The sequence below is a fragment of the Pelodiscus sinensis genome, chromosome 6 (assembly GCF_052426305.1).
Source record: "Pelodiscus sinensis isolate ZL-2025 chromosome 6, ASM5242630v1, whole genome shotgun sequence".
In the NCBI taxonomy this organism is placed as follows: domain Eukaryota; kingdom Metazoa; phylum Chordata; order Testudines; family Trionychidae; genus Pelodiscus; species Pelodiscus sinensis.
In genome coordinates this window covers 57,710,191-57,730,795 of record NC_143057.1, presented here as the reverse complement: position 1 = coordinate 57,730,795, position 20,605 = coordinate 57,710,191, and the positions used below count along the sequence as shown (strand labels likewise).

The 20,605-nt window shown below is 45.5% G+C and overlaps 1 protein-coding gene across 3 annotated transcripts in view; it reads left to right on the top strand.

Moving 5' to 3' along the window:
- The window catches only part of HSD17B4 (hydroxysteroid 17-beta dehydrogenase 4), a 167,663-nt gene that overhangs the window by 39,121 nt on the left and 107,937 nt on the right, over positions 1 to 20,605 (top strand). For all 3 annotated transcript variants that reach the window (XM_075931960.2, XM_075931959.2, XM_006134501.4), the window contains exons 12-16: positions 3,839 to 3,942; positions 5,812 to 6,048; positions 8,605 to 8,656; positions 15,307 to 15,378; positions 18,772 to 18,875. In XM_075931960.2, coding sequence (XP_075788075.2) covers positions 3,839 to 3,942; positions 5,812 to 6,048; positions 8,605 to 8,656; positions 15,307 to 15,378; positions 18,772 to 18,875 — 569 coding nt within the window. The remainder of the gene's footprint in view (positions 1 to 3,838; positions 3,943 to 5,811; positions 6,049 to 8,604; positions 8,657 to 15,306; positions 15,379 to 18,771; positions 18,876 to 20,605) is intronic.

Here is a 20,605-nt window from a genome sequence, read left to right as displayed (position 1 = left end):
GGCCATTGACAGCCTGTGATAGTGCAGGGCTGGAACTAGAGAGTCAAACCCTGTGGGCTGCCACAGGACAGGAGTTCAAACTCTTGGTAGCCCATGGCAGTGGGATGAGGGTTGGGGCTGGAGCTGGCAACCCTCCAGCCCCATTTTATATGCCCAAGCCCTCGACAGGTCCCGGGAGCCCCTCACAGCGGGACCAGGGCCAGCAGCAGCCCGTGGCAGTGTGGCCAGGGTTGGACCTACAGCAGTGCAGTGTGGAGCCAGAGCCTGTAGCAGCCCACAACAGAACAGGCTGCTGGAGCCTGCGGACAGCCTCCTGTCAGTGGAGTAGGAGCAGGGGTGAGGGGGAGAAGTGGAATTATTGAGAACAATTAAATGTAAGAAGCAGATGAACAAAAGATCCTTCCCTCTACTTTCTTGGAAGAAGGAGATAAAGAAAAATAATGACCATTACTCATCCCGCTGGGGGATCTTTTGGAGACTTTTTGAAAGTTTGGTATTGGGATTACTAACTTTATCCAGATTGAGTTTCTACCAGCAGTCTCTCATCGATGGCTGATAGGGCTTTAAGAGTGTGGCTACACAGCACCCTTACATCAAAATAGCTTATTTCGGAATTTGGCACAGCCAAATTTCAAAATAAACCACTATTCCAAAACCTTGCGAAGTGAGGCTAACAAGGATGTTGGAATAGCTTGCCTATTATTTTGAAAGATTTCTCATAAACTCTTCTGTCCTGCCGGTGCACACTGGCTCCTGGCTGCTAGCCCTGTTGCTTTCAGGCTCTGCAGTATAAACATAGCTTGCTCCCTGGGAGCAAGTCTGGCAGCTGGGACCTGGTGCTTTCCAGTAGCCAGCTTATAAGCTAGCTCCTGGCTGCGAGCTCTGCTCTCAGGGAGCTGGTTACCTCCCTATGCTGCAGAATCTGCAGGATCAGAGCCTGCAGCGTGAAGTGATAGCTGGCTTCTCAGGAGCGTGGCCAGAAGCTGGTGCATAAACTGGCTTCTGGATATGCTTCCTGGTCAACTGGCTGCACTGTTGTCTCTTCAATACAGGCAGTCCCCGGGTTACATACAAGATAGGGACTATAGGTTTGTTCTTAAGTTGAATCTGTATGTGTCGGAACTGGCGTCCAGATTCAGCCGCTGCTGAAACTGACCGCCAGTTGTGACTTACATACAGAATCAACTTAAGAACCCCAAGCGTCCCCAAGTCAGCTGCTGCTGAAACTGATCAGCAGCTGATTCCAGGAAGCCTGGGGCAGAGCAACTCTGCCTCGGGCTTCCTGTAGTCAGCGCTGGTCAGTTTCAGCAGCGGCTAAATCAGGACGCCTGGGGCAGAGCAGCTGGGGTGCTGCTGGGTTGGTCCAGTAGCGCCCAGAGTGGCACTGCGGGACCAACCAGCAGCGCCCCAGCTGCTCTGCCACAGGCGTCCGGAGAAAAGCCTAGTCTGCTGGGGGGCGGGGGCATACTAGCTGCGCCCCCTCACCCCAGCAGACCAGGAAGACGCGGGCGGCGGACCGAGACGCACTGCGGTCCGCCGCCTGGGTCCTCCGCGGCTTTGCTCCCCGTCTCCCTGGTCTGCTGGAGACCAGGGAGACGGGGAGCAAAGCCTCTGAGGACGCCGGCAGCGGGACAGCCGCGGGGCGTCTGGGTTGTCCCGCTGCCGGCTTCCCCCGCGGCTTTGCAAAGCCTCGGGGAAGCCGGCAGCGGGGCAGCCCAGGCGTGCCTGGGCTGCCTCGCTGCCCGAGCCCCGCCCCGCTGCTTTGCAAAGCCGGCAGCGAGGCAGCCCAGGCGCGTCTGGGTTGCCCCGCTGCCCGAGCCCCCCCGCGGCTTTGCAAAGCTTCGGGGAAGCCGGCAGCAGAGCAGTCCAGGCGCGCCTGGGCTGCCCTGCTGCCGGCTTCCCCGAGGCTTTGCAAAGCCGCGGGGGGGCTCGGGCAGCGGGGCAGCCCAGGCCCCTCCGGGCTTTGCTCCGCGTCTTCCTGGTCTACAGACCAGGGAGACGCAGAGCAGCTTTTCTCACCCGGAGTATACGGGCGGCGGGACTGCGAGGTCCCGCAGTCCGTGTACTCCGGGGCAGCCCCGTTCGTAACTGCGGATCCGACATAAGTGGGATCCGCGTAAGTCGGATCCGCGTAAGTTGGGCACTGCCTGTATAAGCTTCATACTGCAGAGCCTGCAGTAGCATGCAATTGCTATTATTTTTAACAGTTATATGGTTACTTTTTTAAAATCTTTTTTTTTATATCCCTAATGGCTGAATCACTCCCAGATGCTGGACCAGGTGCTGAGCAGCAGTTGCTTGATTAGGGGTAGGAGGTGGAGAAAACCACCACCATATGTACTTTACTGACCCATTTGTGCTGTAATGTGTGTCTTTTGAAATCACGACCTTGCCCTAGCTTCAACTTGTTGTTTACCCCAGCTTGAAGAGAGGGATAATTAATAGAAAACATTATTTTAAAACACTCAAAAGAAGTAAGTATTAATAGGAGAAAATATGTTCTAACTCTGGCTTTTGACAAAATTAGTTAATGGTGTGAAAGATATCTTCTTTTAACATGTTATTGCAGGTTAGAACATGTTCTTGCAGGTTAGACCTCCCTGGTCTGGTATCCAAGGGTCCGAATCAGGGAGTTTGCCAGATCAGGGGAGGTCAGTGCTTCCCTTCTGGCTGCCCCACTTCCAGGCTCCTCCCCTTGAAGCTCCCAAGGTTGGGTTCCCACCCTGCTACCTACTTGCTGATGCCAGAGCACCCTGGGATTCCAGCCACAATACCTGGCTGCTGCTGGTCTCGCTGCCACTGGGGGTTCCCTGGGCTCCCCAGCTAAGGCTCCCTGCAGCCTCTGGGCCCTGCTCCTGTTCCTTTTCTGGGGCCATCTGGCCACTCCAGCCCCACTGCTAATGGGGATTCTTGGAGCGCCTGGACCTGCTGCCGCTGGGGTTAAATTAAATTTTAAATTAATGGAGGTTGCCTATCTCCTAGAACTGGAAGGGACCTTGAAGGTCATCGAGTCCAGTCCCCTGCCTTCACAGCAGGACCAAGTATCATCCCTGACAATTTTTGCCCCAAATCCCTAAATGGCCTCCCCAAGGATTGAACTCACAACTCTGGGTTTAGCAGGCCAATGCTCAAACCACTAAGCTATCCCTCCCCCAGATTGCTGGGATTCCCCAGTCCAGGGCTGCCCAGCTGCCACTGGCCCTGCTGCTGGGCTCAGTTCTGCTCCTGCTGGGGGTTCCTTGGCTGCGGCAGGGACTTCCTGTTCACCACTTGGTCCCGCTGACTTCAGGGGTTCCCCAGCAGGGGCAGGGCTCCCCATGTCGGGGATTTCCTAGCCTGGTTGGGGATCTGCCACCAGGCCCAGCTGCTGTGGTATTCGCATGGCTGCCTTCTGCTCCTGGCCTCCCGAGCTCCTTGATCCAGCAACATCCTGCCAGACCATGGATGTTGCTGGACCAGAGAGCCCTGGATTTGGGAGGTTTATCATATATCTGGGAAGTAGAATTTCATATACAGTTATGGAGTTGGTTGCCTGACCAGGATAATGTTGTACAGAACCATTTATTCTAGTCCTGTCACATGCTTGAAATAAATCTTGTTGTTTCTTTCGTTATGAATCACAGCTCAGCATTATTGAGACAGTAGAACATCTGTGAAATATAATTGTCTCATGGTTTGTAGGAATCAGTAAGGTACAGAACTAAATATGTTTACAGAAATCTCTGTTTATTGACTCTCACACACCCATACGTCATTGGAAGAAGGATCCACTTTTGTAGATTTTTGCAAGGCTTCTTTAGTTATTGTAAAACCATTTGTTCCCTTTTGTTTGTTCCAGAGTCAGTAAGCATATTGAATGATGTGCTAAGTCAAATAGAGTCTGAAGGAGTTTTCATGAATTCCACAAGCAATACTAGATCAGCTTCTTCAGATTTTGATCCGGTAAGTAAAAATGTTTCTTCAAAGTACTCAGCTTATAGCTATCAAATCACCCAAAGCAAGAGATATGGTTGCTCTGAGCAAGTGATCAGAACCTTTCGCTTGCCTTCTCTAAAGGTCGCTTTACAGATGTGAACTAGAGCAGAAATAATAAACTTGCACCCTATTCTATTTTCTCTAATTGGTGGTAGCACTTTTGAATCTAGATATATACATTTAAACTATAAGACTTACTACTTCTTGCACTTATTCAGACACCCTAAATAGGATATTGTTCAGAACAATGGAGAAGACAGCACATCTCTGGTATTTATCTGACAGAAAAGGCTCTTTGTGAAGTTCTTTTTCTTATTTCACATGGCTGCTTTACCCACCCACAAGTTCTAAGTCTGTTTCTTGAAGTGTGTTCTGTGGCACACCCATGTGCTGGGGAGAGAACAGAATTCAAAATGGCCACCCTTAAAGGGACAAGCCTCCTTTTTTTGTGGGTGGGGTTTTTTTTGGGCAACAACTTTTCCCTGGGGAATGGCTGCCTTTAATGGGGCAAGCCTTTTGCTTTTGCTCAACACAAAAATCCTTGGTGTCTCCCTATCTTAAAAAGTTTAAGAAACACTGTTCTAAGTGGAATGGGCTGGCTATTACAGTGTTCACTCTTTTTTATTAACATTGATCTTTATCAAGGGTGGGCAAAAGGGCCTCCATGGGCCGAATCCGGCCCACCAAGAAAGTTGATCCAGCCCGTGGAGGCCCTGCCACTCCCCCCGCCCTCAGGCCAATCGGAGTGTGGGGGTGGGGAGAAGTGTGCAAAGTTTCCTCCCGCCCTGCCCTGCGTGGAGTGCGTGGTGCTTAGAAGTGCCGCATACTCCTGGCAGGGTGGGAGCAGACTTACTGTGCTCCCCCCACCCCCGAGCCCTGATTGGACTAGTGGTAGAGGGGGGAGAGTGCAAAATCTCCTTCTGCCCTGCAAGGAGCTCAGCTCTTAAAGTCGACCACCAGCTGCTGTTCAGCTAGGGGTTGAGTCTAAGTGCCGTGCTCCCTTGCACAGAGGGGGCTGGGAGTGAGAGACTTCACATACTTCCCCTCCCCAGGCCCTGATTGATCTGGGGGCAGCAGAGGGGAACATGCAAATTCTCCTCCCACCACCAGGGGCACGGGTACCTAGAGGGAACAGCTTGTGGTTCTCCTGGGAGGGCAGGCAAAGACTTTGAGCACTCCTCACCCTCAGAACAGTCAGGGTCTATGGGTGGGGAAGCCCGGAAATGTCCTGGCCCCTCCCCTTCCGGGGTAGCCTGGGGCCACCGGTCAAAAATTATTGCCCACCCCTGGTCTTTATTCATGATTCTTTATATAGCTGTCACTTGCAGGGCCGGCCTGAGCTGTTCGTGTGCCCCAGAAGTGCAGCCCTGTCCCCAGACGCCTGGCGCATGTGCGGCCCTGCCCCTGCACGGCCCAGCAGCCCCGCACAGCGCCCCCTACAATGGGGTTCCCCAGGCGGTAGCTGGGTCAGCCCGTAGCTTGGGCTGGCTCTGGTCCCTTGTTGTGTGTGTGTGTGTGTGTGTGGTTTTTTTTAAAAATACTGCATACTGTGATTTGCAGGATGAGGTTCTTCATTGCCATATCTTCCATAATGATATAGATAGGGCATCCTAACAGTATATTTGTTGTTACGGAATATAGTTAAAGGAAAACCAACAATGCTACTTCAGTTCCAGAAATATGTTTCCAATTATGACAGAGCAGATAAGTTATCCTAGCAAGACTGTTAATATATTAAGTTGCAACTATATGATGATTGTGCCTGCAGAAAGTAAATTGATATCAAATACTATATACCATTTAAGTTTTATTTATACTATATTTTTTAATCTACAGAGCAGATTTATTGGCCAGAAGCTGCCCACAGTGATGTATAATTATACTCATTTGCAACCAATTTTGTACGCTCTTGGTGTGGGAATGTCAACAAAGGATCCAGATCATCTAAAATTTCTTTTTGAAGGCAGTGAAGAGTTCTGTTGTTTACCTAGCTTTGGAGTCATCCCAGCTCAGGCCTCTATGTTGGATGGTGGGCTTTCTAGTGTTCCAGGACTGAATGTTGACTTTACAAAGGTATGTGTGAGTTAAACATTTCAATTTATTTTGTTACATGCTCTATAGATTGACTATAATTGAAATGGCACAGTATATGCACCAAAACTTCGCTGTTGCTGTAAAAAGAGGAAAAAGTAACAGGCTCTGATTTTTGTAACCTTAGGGAAATGAGTTACCTACTCCTTTGATATAGGTGTTGTTTTTCCCCCTAAGCTGCTTATGATTCTCATGGGTATGTTTATTTGATTCTTTTTATTTGAAGTAGGAATCTTGCTGGAAAAGCAACATCATCTTTATTTAAAAAAAAAAAAAAAACTCTTCAAAGTGCAAACAGATGAACACTCTTCAAACTGTTTGTCTGCATAGATCTATGTAGATATTTATCTATTAAACAAGTATACATTATTTAAAACTGTCTTCAATAACATGTCATCAGAAATTTAGTATTCATAGCTGAAACATTTTTAAAAAGTGTAAAATGTAAAAATTATAGCATTTTCCGTACTAGGACTGTGGCCTGCATAAAAGCTAAGGAGCTGTCTGAAGATAAGGCTGTTTTATTTTAGTTGCAATTCTATGACCCAATAGGGAATGTTTTCACAGTTGTCTTGTTTTTTGTTGACTGGGATTCCTCTTACGTTTGTGAGAAGCTAAGGAAAAAACAATGCTTCACAAAACTGAGGGAGACCACCTCTTCCCCCCCCCCCCCCAAAATAGTGTAATATCTGTTCTTACCACGTTTCATGCATAGGCTAAGAGAAGAAGAGCAACAGATCATTATCTGTATCCTGGGAATGGTCGTGTAATTTTGTTCTCTACCCTGGTCCCATACATTCATGGAGTAATTACAGTTCTCCTGAAGATTTGTGTGTTTTCTAATTCTCTGCATTACAAATCTGGGGCTATGTCTAGACTACACCTCTCTGTTGACAGAGGGATGCAAATCAAGCATGTTGAAATTGCTAATGAAGCAGGAATTTAAATATCCCATGCTTCATTAGCATAAACATGGCTGCCACTTTTTTCCAAATGGAGCTTTTTCGATAAAGGCAGTCTAGACATGGATCTGTTGAAAATAAACCCTTTTTCGACCGATCCTGTATTTCTCAAAAAATGAGATTTATAGGATTGGTTGAAAAAGGGTTTATTTTCAACAGATCCACATCTAGACTGCCTTTTTTTTTTCGGGGGGAAAAAACAAAACAAAAAAAATCTCCATTTCGAAAAAAAGCAGTGGCCATGTTTATGCTAAACATATTTAAATCCCTGCTTTATTAGCAATTTCGATGTGCCTAATCTACGTGCCTCTGTCAACAGAGGTGTAGTCTAGACACAGTTGGATTGTTTACCATCTAGTAACACTGAATGTTCGAAGCACTTAGTTATAGCCGGGATGTTTAAGACATTTTTAAAAGGTCGTTTTTTAACATCTGAACTATTTTTAATATAATTTTAGATTCAGGAACTTGGTGTCATTCAGTACAATCCTATTGCATGGCATAAAATCTGCTGCAGTACTGAAAGCATTTTCAGTAGTATTTGAGAACCTATAATGGTTGCTCGAGGTGTGAATGAACAGTTAATCATAACTGTTCAGTGCTGAACATTATGAAAGCTGGTCTTTACTGCAGGAGCCTTGTCACTGATTAAAAGGATAGCATAAATATTCTGGAAATATTTTAACAGATACTTAAAAATTAGAAAACCTGGAATTTTCACTGCTGTCCATCTCATTGACATTCTGTTTTGAAAGCCTTTCATTTTAAGATGATTTCTGAGGATAGAAAAGTTCTGTAGTTTGTAATTTTGAAATTTTTAGTAATGGGAAATGCTTAGAATTTTTTTCAAATTGAAATGTGCGTAGGCTAGTGCTGACTGTTTTTTGTTGTTTTTGGAGTTATTGACACATAATGGGTAGTCAACAGAGATTAACCTAGCAGTAAAATTGCCCATATTTCTTTTTAATGGCTTCTTCCTGATTAGTATTTTAGAAAAGTAAAAATGTTGGGCTGTCAGGAATCTGAAAGGATCAAGTCTACATGCCTTTTTCAAAGCAGAAGTAAATATACATAGACAATCACTGACTAGTGATTGCTATCCCATTCTTACAGTTGGGGGTTCCTAACCTCCATTAGGTAACCTGTTATAGTGCTGAACTATCTTGTATTCTGCAAATTTTCCTTAATATCTAACCCAAATCTTCCCACATTCTGTGTATTCCACCAAAATACTGCATGACTGTACATTAGGCTGATAGATTTCAGACTATTACAGCAATTTCCAAAGATGAACGTATCAAAATAATTCCTATATTCAAAATAACAAACAAAACATTTGAAATAATGAATTTGACAATTTCTACTGGTATTTTATAGCCTTGGTGCAGTTTAAAAATATCCAGGTGTAGAAAGAACTTGATATAATTTCTCACTTCTCTTTATGTTGTAGTAATATGTGTTCATTCTGAACACGTTTTCAAAATATCTGCATCTAAATAATTGCTTATGACAGGGATGTGGGAAGTGGTGGCAAATGATACTGATTATCATTATAATGCTGCTTATCTTTACACAGCTGCTGCACGGTGAGCAATATCTGGAGTTGTATAAAACACTTCCAACCTCAGGTCAGTTCTTTATTCTGATAGTTTCATATTCACCATGACAGCATCTTCCTTTTCTTTTGTATCAACATTGCATATGGAAATAAGAATACATTGTTTTGAACTGGTTTCTATAGCACATTGTATTCTGTATTTTCTATGAGACTTCTTCATGTTAGTATGGGAACTTTTCAATAAGATGTTCTGTTTAAAAAAAATAAAATGGTATTGTTTTTTTTTTGTCTGACAACTAGCTTATATTTGCTATGGTGTACTCTGTAAAAACAAGGCATCAATTGGCTTTCTGCTTAGCTGCCTGAAACAGAATATTGAATGGTTTACTAAACCTAAATTAGCTTCATGGTGTGGGTGTGTATATATAGCTCATTATCAACTAATTAACTAGACATATATTGTTAATTACCTTTGGGAGTTGATATCATAAGTTGTCAGAATTTTTTTCCAGAAACTGCACTTCATTACATTATTTATGTCCTTTTGTCTATTAGACTTAGAGTGAGATCAACTGAGTGTTTTAATTTTAGAAAGACAAAAATCAACTGAGTGAGGTAATATCTTTTATTGGGCCAAATTCTGTGGGTGAGACAGAGAAGCTTTTTGACCTAATAGAGACATGTGCGAAGACAGACACTTGTCCCTTGCCTTCAAAATTTTCATTGAAAAATGTTTTCATTGGACATGGACCCTGATTATCCAATAAATTAAATATTCTTGTTTTATAAAACTTCATTACATACAAAGATAAGAACAGCCTTATTGGATCAGACAACTGGTCCATCTAGCCTTAGCCAATGTCAGGTGCTTCAGAAGGAATGACCACATTTTAATTGGTCAAATGCAGGAATTTTGATTTGCTTCCCTAGAGGTCTAAAGTCTTGTCAGCACAAAGAGATAAGGTTGAGTTTTTTAAAGTTGATCATTTTTAGCACCTGATTTTTATAAAGTTGAAGGTGCACAAGAGTTCGACATAGTGCGTCCCTATTAGGGTGGCCACTGTCGACCTTTTATAGAGATGTGCTGTGGTAGCTAACCTACAATTCCTGCCATCCCTTTGCTTTCTGGGTTAGGCTTCTAGTTCTCAATGGGACCACAACAATGCAGTTGGTCTGGGTACATGTCACCAGTGTTCCCTAATGCACTCATCTCCTCTCTCTCTCCCTCTCCCCCCTGCCCCCTGCCTTTGTGAAAGCAGCAGCAATCAGTCTTTTCACACCCTTTTTTCCCCTGGCTATCTGTGCAGATGCCTTAGAAGGGTAAGCATGGACCCTGTTCAGCAGGAGAGTGCTGTAGCAATCATAGCAAGTATCTTGCGTCATATACTGTGGTATGGCCACAGCCTATCCAGGAATCACTAGAGTGAGGAAGAATGCGAGGAGGCCATGAACAGAAACTAGTTCGGCACTGGTGGCATTCAATCCTCTTGACGCACTGGAACTTCTGTTCTGCCATGTGACAAGCACAGAATAGTGGGTCCACATAATTATGTGGTTATGGGATGATCAGCAGTGGCTGCAAAACTTTTCAGTGCATAAGGCCACTTGCGTGCAAGTGTGCATACTGCTTTCCCCAACCCTGACGTGCAGCAATACCAGAATGAGATCCACTCTGACCATTCAGAAGTGAGTGGCAATAGCCTTGTGAAAGCTTGCAACACCAGACAGCTTCTGGTCAGTTGGGAATCAGTCTGGAGGTGGGAAATCTACAGTGGGGCCTGTTGTGATTCAGGTAGCCAAGGCAATCATACCCTTCTTCTGTGAAGGGTAGTGACTCTGGGAAATGTGCAGGACACAGTGGAGGGTTTTGTCGTGATGGGTTCTCTAACTGTGGTGGGGCAATAGGTGGAATGCACATCCCTATCTCGCCACTTTGACAAAGAGAAGATAAACTGCAAGCGGAACTTCTCAATGGTATTGCAATTGCTGGTGGATCATAAGAGCTCTTTCACTGACATTCCTGTGGGATGGTTGGGAAAGGTGATTGACACCCTTTTCTTTAGGAATTCCAGTCTCTTCAGAAAGCTGAGAGATGGATCTTTCTTCCCAGTCTGTAAAATTAACATTGGAGGTGTTGAAATGCCAATAGTGATCTTTGGAGACTTAGCCTGCCCCCTACTCCTGTGGTTTATGAATCTATGCACTGGACCACAGTAAGGAGCAGTTCAATGACAGGTTGAGCAAGTGCAGAATGGTGGTAGACAGTGTTCCCGCTATGGTGTGTGCCTGCATGGGCGTGTACCAACAGTTTGAGGCCCACCCACCTCCTCAGCAGAGTCACGTAGTGTCTGTTCAGCTGCTCCAGGGTGGGGCTGCATGGCTGGTGGCTGTTCTGCCCATGAAGCAGCAGGGCAGCCTAGCTTCAGCCCTTCCCCAGGGCTGGAGCTGCAGATTGCATGGGTGGGTATCCATTGCTCTGGTGGCCCTGGTCGGGGGTGAGGAGTGCTCCAGCGGCCAGGGCCAGGATGTAAAAATAAGAGGTGGAAAAGGGCTGGAGAATGGGCAACAGACAGTAAGAGGCAAAAAGGGGAGGAGAGGTTGAAAAGGAAAGGAACTTAAATTCAAAAATGAAAACAGAGAGTAGGAAAGAGGAGAGCCAGGGACAGACTATAAAACACAAGGACTTCCCTTTGCTACATGCTCATGGGTCAAACATGGAGACAATGATTTATAAAACAATTGAAACTAAATTTTAATTCCATAAAATACTATGAAAGAAACAAAGGCATACTGGATCAAGGAATCTTTTCATTCTTCTCTGAGAGCTTTGAAGCAAGGCACATTAAAGGATGCCCAGAGGAAGACTACAACAAAGAGATATTGCGAACACTAGTTTTGTACTAAGATGATCAATTAGACACAAAACGTTCAAACATAGTCACCTGCTAAAGATTTTTGATAGCCTGAAGCTTTATAATACAATTAATTTGACTGCAGAATCATTGGAAAACACAAGCTTCTTAGCAGAGCTTTGTAATGGTCATAGATGAAAATTTTCGAGAGTCTAGTTGAGAAAGGGATCTAAATTTAATGCTTACTGCCACGGACTCCTTTTGAAAACTTCAGATGTAAAGCTTATACAAGGAAGTGATACGTCCTGGGAGGAGGGGTTTAGCTCCAAAGTTTTATAAACAGGTTCTGGTTGTCAGTGGGATGGGATGCTTTGCTCTTCCGCTGACCATTTTCCTCCTCCACCTGCACACTGTCCTCCATGCTGTTACCCGAGGCTTCCAGAGGAGTGTCTTGGGAGGCATCAACGGATTTGGTTAGAACACGTCAGGTCCCATCCTCCAGAATCCTATGCAATCGCTCAAAGAAGTGGGATGTTTGCAACAATGCCATAGACCATCTGTTTGCCCCCTTTGTCTTCTGGTATGTCTGCCTGAGCTCCTTTATTTTTCACACACAACTGCTGAGCGTTCCTGGTGTACCCTTTTTCCACCGTGCCCTGTGCATTCTTGGCATAGAAATCAGCATTTCTTTTGTCACTTTGTAGTTCTTCCTGAAAAGATGCCTCTCCCTTACACAGCAATCAGGTCTAGGTTCTCTTGCACGTGCCATGCTGGAGCTTGTTTGCAACTTTCAGCATTCATGCTGAGATGTACTACCTGTTCTGAGGTCTACTCGCCATGCTGGTCAAACAGGAATTGAAATTCAGATCTTCCTGGGACTTTTCCTGTGTACCTGGAGAGCAAAAGAGATCAAATTCTTGGGCAGAGTGGTCAGATTGGGGAATTGTGGGACACCTCCTAGAGGCCAAGAACGTTTACAGTACTGCATCTGAATTATCCTAAAGTTAGCCATGCAAGGTCAAACTTAGTTATTCTTCATTAAAAGCAGGAGTACCAAGATTAACTTTTAACAGCCTTTAAAGTCAGGCGAACGGACTTGGTGGTGCGGACTCATTGTTTAGAAAATGGACCTAAGTTCAACCTAAGCTGTTAGTGTAGACCAGACCTAAAAGTGTAAAAATATTCAGGCTAAGAGTGCCGGAGATGCTTTTTTGAGAGAAGTTTGGTTTCAGTTTTCAAGGTTATGCTTAAACACCTGTATTTTATAGCTTTGAATGATAAGAAAAAGCATGTCATGATTGAGAGCACAATCGGAACATTTTGGGCTTAATAATTGTAAATGGATTGTGTTAAAAGAGTTTATGGCTGGGGAATCATTAGCTTGATAATGGCTACATTTTTAACCACAGCTTTTTGCATTACTTGATAGCTAGTATTCTTGATTCAGAAGCTCTTTTAATTATATTTTTATGTACCAGTGACAGAAGACAGCAAAACCAATCACTTGCCTGCTATTTGATATTCAGCATTAGTAGTTGTAGTGGAATGTGATAGGTAATATTGGTCCATGTGCAGCGTTATCTTTCAGAGGATATAAGAAATGGCTAAATAAATACTCTGCATGTCCCGCACCACATAATTAGTCTTTGTGATGCAACTTGTCTGCAATTTTTAGCATAAGATCTTTGCAAATAAAAGAGAAGTACAGGATGTACCTCCCAAATCTGGGATTCTCAGGTCTGGCAACATACATGGTCCAGCAGGGCCACAGATGTTGCTGGACCAACGAGCCTGGGAGGCCAGGAGCAGACGCAGTCAGGGCTGGAAAGCCTTGTCTGGGTCAGGCAGTGGCTGTGGAGCCCCGGCCAGACTAGGGAGTTCTCGGCGTCAGTGGGGCTTGCAGGGAGGGGGAGCCCCACCCTGGATAGGAAACCCGCACCATCAGGCCTGTCAGGCCAGGCAGATGCCAGGTGGTCCTGGACTGGGTAACCCCCAGCAGGATTAGGACTGGCCCCGGTAGTGGGGCTGGTGGTAGACGGGCGGCCCTGGATGGGGAAACCCCAGGAACTCCTGGTGACAGTGGGGCCAGGAGGCTGGGAAACCCCAGCTGGGGAATCTGGGGAACCCTTACCGGCAGTGGGGCCATCTGTGGCCAGCAGTCCCGGCTGGAATCCCAGGGAACTCTGGCGGCAGTGCTCAGGAAGCAGAGTGGGAGCCCAGCCTTGGGAGCTTCAGGTAGTAGGGCAGCCAACTTTCCCTGGTCTGAAAACTCCCTGGTTCGGGATCCCTCAGGTCCCAAGGATTCTGGACCAGGGAGGCCCAACCTGTAGCGGGAGATTTAATATGAGATACAAAATGTTAAGACTTTATAGAACCATTAATTTTTCAAGTTTTTTTTAAATAGTTCTTTTTGGGAAATGGACCTGCTGTAAGGGCTGAAATAAACAGAATGTTTTGTGTGGATTCAGAAGTATATACTTTTGATTCACTGTATTTTGCACTTATTTAGCGTGTGACTATTTTCTTCCACTATTTGATCTGAGGAAGTGGGTCTGGCCCACGAAAGCTCATCATCTAATAAACCATTTTGTTAGTCTTTAAAGTGCTACATAGTCCTGTATTTTGCTATAAATTATATGTGCTTCATCAGCATGTTTTGCCTTAAAAGCTGGTCAGTCAACTTGCAACCTATTTCATTTTGAGACAAGTGTTGGGCAGTGGTTTCAGGTACTACTATTGCTCCTCAGAGGCCTTCCAGTCTCTGGTTTTAAAATTTAATTTTCTTACCTTTCACAAAATATAATTTGTTTCTCCTCCTTTGTTGTTGTTGTGTGGTACTCAGAGGGAAGGAAACTAACTGCAGGTATTTGTACTATGGGGAAACAATGAAATTAGCTTTACACAAAAAGTATCAAAAGTCTAATAGAAAAAAAGCAGCGTCAATCAGAAAAGTTCTTTGTCAATTATAACTTTAGCTATCACTGAAAAAATAAGTTGTAAAACATTTTGAGACTGAAATATGGTGGCATATTATGTCTCATAAGAGTCTTTTGCAGTACATGCTTTTTCTTCTTTGTACACCTAGAGAGTTATCCTGGTTTTGGTAGACTCAGTTTCAGGGTTCTACTGAGAAAAGCCATATGAATAAGCTTCAACATTCACATGGTTATTGTGAAATTAATGAGACAGTCTAAGTCTTGAGAGGGCTATAAAAATTCCAGACTTGAGTGCATTTTAACTTCTGGTAGACTAAGGGCTTGCCTACATGATGAGCTAGCGTACAACAAGCCAGGATGTGAACGTACAAGGTACTAGCTTGACTGTTGCCATTTAGACCCTGCTACTATGAACTAAAAGTTTTCCAATGTACTTTTTTACGTTGCTGCTTGAAACAAGAGTATGTCAAAGTGCACTGTGGAAATTCTGGTGTATGGTAACATGGTTTAAATAGCAAAATAGTACATTAGATTTACATCCTTGCTTATCACAAGTCAATTGGACTTTTAGTTAAGCCTTAAAGCCTCAATTGGGCAACTGTCTCCAGCGAGGCAAATGCATCTTAACCTCAGTGTGGACTCTTGAGAAGATGCAGGAGTCAGTTACAGGATTGGGGGTCTAACCATATATCTATGTACTGTTAACTATGAATGGATTCTCTTTATAATAAAAACCTCACCTGCATTGTACGAATGTATTACAAATAAATGATTTCTCACTTGTAGGTCCTAACCCTTGCCTTGTGTGAAATTACATACCTGGGAATATTTGTGGTTAGCTTTGCTAAAATGCTCCTGGAAAATTCATGTTGTGTTATCATTTTAAGATGTTTTGTACTACAATCTGTGTTTTCCTATTCTCTCTCTTTCAGGACAGTTAACTTCTGAATCAACTATTGCTGATATCCTTGACAAAGGCTCAGGAGCACTTATTCTCTTAGATGGTAACTATATTCTAATTAAGAAGACTCAATCAAAGCTGACAGTTTAAAGATTTAATCTCTGCTAACCATAACTTTCAACCTAAAACCAGTTTAAGTTCTTAGCTTCTGTGCTGCAAAGCCCAGTGACTGCTGAGAAATGAGATTAATTTGCAAATATGTGATTGCGTGTGCATGTTGCTCTGTTCTGTGAAATAGATAGGGTACTTGAAATTAAGAATACAGGCAGTCCCCGGGTTATGTACAAGATAGGGACTATAGGTTTGTTCTTAAGTTGAATTTGTATGTAAGTTGGTACTGGCTCCAGATTCAGCCACTGCTGAAACTGATCAGCGGTGACTACAGGAAGCCCTAGGCAGAGTTGCTGTGCCCCTGGCTTCCTGGAATCAGCTGCTGATCAGTTTCAACAGCGGCTGAATCTGGACTCCTGGGACAGAACAGCTGGGGCACTGCCGGGTAGGTCCCTGCCGGACCAACCCAGCAGCACCCCAGCTGCTCTACCCCAGGCGTCCTGCAACAAAAGCTTGGTCTGCTGGGAGGGGCGAGGGGGGAGCGCACTAGCTGCGCCCCCTCCCCCCCAGCAGACCAGGGAGACCCGAGCAAAGCCGCACAGGCGGCGGGACCCCGCTGACCGTGCTCCTTTGCCCTGGAGCAAAGCTACACAGGTGGTGGGGTCCCCCACCTCTGCGGCTTTGCTTCTTTGCACAGCAGGGAGACAGGAGCAAAGCTGCAGAGGCGGGAGACCCCGCTGCCTGTGCGGCTATGCTCCGGGGCAAAGGAGCAAAGCCACATGGGCAGCGGGGTCCCGCTGCCTGTGCGGCTTTGCTCTGGTCTCCCTGCTGTGCTGGGGAGTCCCCCCCCAGCACACCAGGGAGACCCGGAGCAGCTTTTCTTGCCCCGGAGGACGCGGTGGCAGGACCGCTGCGCTCTGGGCGGTCCCGCCGCCCGCGAGCTCCGGGGCGAGAAAAGCCCTGTTCGTAAGTGCGGATCCAACATAAGTCGGATCCGTGTAAGTCGGGGACTGCCTGTACTCCTTTTTGAGAGAGAATTGATAGAATATTCATGCTTCTACCCATATGAGCAGAGAGATGGAGCTGAATACACAAACAGAAAAAAATTTACTTTTAATACTTCATCTTATCTGACGTTGATTTGCTTGAATCATGTTTCTCTGAAAAAGCTTTGTGTGTGTGCATGTAATTCAACATCTAATTAAATTGACTCTCAACTTGAATTTTATGGAAGGGCATCTTTTAAATTACATGTGAATTTTTTTTTTATTTTCTTCTGTTAATGTTTTTCTGCTCTTACATTAATTTAGTGGGTCCAAGAACTCCATAACCTCTATTTTTCTTTAATGAAATATGTGTCTCTCTTTCTGGTGCCATGGTGATTGTATAACATGAGTATTGGGAGGTTCAAGTTTTAGAATGAGACTAATAAGGAGATAGTGTACTATTTAGATTTCTACATGAACTCTTTGAGGGTTTTTTTCTCCTATTGTTTCCTCAAAATAACAATATTTATTCCTGACCTCAGCCCTTACTATTTTTTACCAGTTAATTGGTCAGTCTGACAAACCGTTCTCCATTCTAATCCTTCTAGTAATGCTTTACTTCTACATAGAAACCAAAGCTTTAGGTCAAGTTGAAGTTTATCCAAACCAGCCTATTTCTGTAACAAATCTGATCATAAAGGTCACCTGCTTATGGGAGAAACTAGGCACCTAGAATAAGTGGATGTAGTGCACTACTGACAATAAGTTTAAGTATCAGTGCAAGTCTGTGTCCTAATGGAATGGTAAGTCAGAACACACTGGAAATAGATTTCTGTTTCACCTAAGTAACTATAAATACTTCCAAGTTGAACAAAATAAAAAATAACTTGAACAAAAAGAAAACTAAGTGACCTTAAATTAAATCTTCTTTTGGGGGCTGCTTTTTTCTCCTGCAATATTAGTGCTGATTTGTTGTAGCGGAGGTCTTGAATATTTTTATTTTCATCGGGGATTGCTAATGGCTTTTAATAAATCACTTTTTATGGCATAGTTCTATAGTATTTCAATAAATGGCTAATGATGTGTGAAATGTTGAAATAAACATTAATTTCAGTACTTTGTGTGTGTTGTCAACCATTTTTTTGGCACTTGGTATGTCATCAGCATTTTGATAGTTCATTTTTTTCATTTTAATACTTTTGTGTCAAGAACATCTATAATAGCTTAGTTTTAAACAGGACATTAATCTTCACTTGTTAGGAAATGATTTATGACTGTGCCATTCAAAAGTGAGGACGTTGTCCCTTAATTTGTGAAGAGGACTGCTGCCTGGCATGTATACAACGAAAGCTATTCAATAGCCATTGGCTCTGAGAGGGGACAGTGAGAGGAGTACAGGCAGTCCCTGACTTATGTCGGATCCGCAGTTACGAACAGGGTTTGCTGCCCGTCTCCCTGGTCTGCTGGAGACCAGCAGACCAGGGAGATGGGGAGCAAAGCTTCTGAGGACGCCGGCAGCGGGACAGCCGCAGTGCGTCTGGGCTGTCCGCTGCCCGCGTGCTCCTGGGCTTTGCTCCACGTCTCCCCAGACCAGGGAGACGGGGAGCAAAGCAGGGGAGCACGCGGATAGCGGACAGCCCAGACGTGCCGCGGTTGTCCCGCTGCCGGCGTCCTCAGAGGCTTTGCTCCCGGTCTCCCTGGTCTGCTGGTCTCCAGCAGACCAGGGAGACACGGAGCAAAGCCGCGGAGGACCCGGGTGGCAGGACCGCGGTGCGTCTCGGTCCCCTGCCCGCGTCTCCCTGGTCTGTTGGGGGCGGGGGGGGGGGGGGGGGGGGGAGCGCAGCTAGTATGCCCCACCCCTCCCCCAGCAGTCCAGGCTTTTCTCCGGACGCCTGTGGTAGAGCAGCTGGGGCGCTGCCGGTTGGTCCCGCAGCGGCGCTACTGGACCAACCCGGCAGCACCCCAGCTGCTCTGCCCTAGGCGTCCCCACGTCAGCCGCTGTTGAAATTGACCAGCGCTGACTACAGGAAGCCTGAGGCAGAGTTGCTCTGCCCCGGGCTTCCTGGAATCAGCCGCTGATCAGTTTCAGCAGCAGCTGACTTGGGGACACCTGGGGTTCTTAAGTTGAATCTGTATCTAAGTCGGAACTGGAGTCCAGATTCAGCCTGTTGAAACTGATCAGAGGCTGATTCCAGGAAGCCCGGGGCAGAGCAACTCTGCCTCGGGCTTCCTGTAGTCAGCCGCTGGTCAGTTTCAGCAGCGGCTGAATCTGGACGCCAGTTCCGACTTACATACAGATTCAACTTAAGAACAAACCTACAGTCCCTATCTTGTACGTAACCAGGGACTGCCTGTACTCAAAAAAAGAATATAACTTCTCATTTTATATTGTCTTCCAGTTAACACGTACTGTGGAAAGGATCTGTTGTGCTATAATCAGTTCTCATTGTTTATTGTTGGAGCTGGAGGATTTGGTGGAAAACGAACATCAGAGAAGGCAAAGGTAAATTTTAAATGTATTTCACTTTTAAATGTGGCAATGAAGCTCTCATAGAGAACTTCAGTTATGTTGTTAATATGTCTTCTGAAAGAGTTCTTCCAGGACTGAATTACCTGAGCGGTACAGGTTGAGGTCACTGATTAAGAGTGGGAGAAGCTGATGCATAGTTGCAATATAAGATGTTTACTTTAAGGTCTGTGAACTTAGCTTCCAACTCATCTTCTGAGGGAGTAGTATGGTCACTAGCATAACTGGCAATAATTATGTTGACCTCAGAGTATGGTACAGGCCAGAGAGTCTCAGACTTATTTGATTCCACCCCCTTTCTTTGTGTCTGTAGTAGTTTATGCTCTCCTCACTCGTACCACACAAGTTCATACACCAGTAAAAAAAAAAATCAATATATAAATATTAAAAACTGTAAGACATTGATTCATATAGGGTAACATTATACAGACTATTGCCCTAACCAACCTACAAAAAATGTGTGATTTCTCCATAATTAACATAGACCCTCCTACATCAGGCTTGCACAACTCGGAAAGCAGCGAAGGCCATCTTTTTCCAAAGAAAACAGCTGCGGGCTGCAAGTAGAGTTGCCAGATCCTCTCCCAAATAATACTGAACTCTTTCCTCTCCCAGCATCATCCTGTCCCCCCCCCCCCCCCCGCCACTGACACCTCCCCTCCTGCCCTTTTCCTCATTGTTTCCACTTGTCCCCCTGGCATTGGTCTCTCTTGCACCCTGTCTCTTGGTGCCTTCCCCTTTCTCCTGACCTGCTCCCCTCCCCTCAGCACAAGACCCTTCCCCTCCCCTACCTGGCTTTTGCCTTCCAGTTTGTGGGGCTGCTGGAGCCTTTTTGAATCCGGCAGTCACCAGCTGTGACGTCACGACGCCATATCACGCTGGCATCTGCTGGTGTCCGGCCCTCTGACTCGCGCCCCGCTGCTTTGCGCCGGAGCTGCATTCTGGCAGCCCAGCGGTGAGAATCGCTACACTTACCTCTCCCTGGCGGTGCTCCGGTCCTCCGGCCAGCCGGCGGATCGGATGTGGCTGTGCTGCCCATAGTTGTCACGGGCTGCACAGTTGAGCCCCTGTGGGCTGCATGTGGCTTGCAGGCTGTATGCTGTGCAGGCCTGCCTACATATATAGCTGAAGGAATCAACTTTGCTAGTTATTCATTGCTGAGAGTGAAATGTGTGCAGATTTTTTTTGTTAACCTAATGGGTCTCTCACCCACCCCCAGAATATATGCCATGCTCTTCAGTTTGAGGATCTCTGATGCAGGGGATCTCTGATGCAGGCCAGTCTTAATTTAGGCATCATGTCAAGTGCTTTTGTGATTGTCCCGCATCTTTTTGTTCAGTTGCTCCCAATGTGACTTGATAACGTTCTCCATAACTAGAAGGAGGGTACAGAGTTTTTTGTTAGAAGCTGAAGGAAAATGTTTGTTTATTCTCTTCCCTTTTGATCTGTCAACTCTTTGGAGATTGCTGAAATGTCTGTTAATATCTTGGGCAGTGACGAGCAACCTGTGGGCCACGTGCGGCACATCGGTATTCTGTGTGTAGCCCACATTGTTAACTGTTGCCCATGTACAGGGTTGCTAGATTCTCCTGTTTTTCAGTGTAGTTTTTCATGCCAGCGTTATTAAAGTGAAATGTGCTTAAGGCAAGGGCACGTGAAGTGAGGTATGTGCTGATTGACTGCAACGTTGACTGTGAGCACCATGT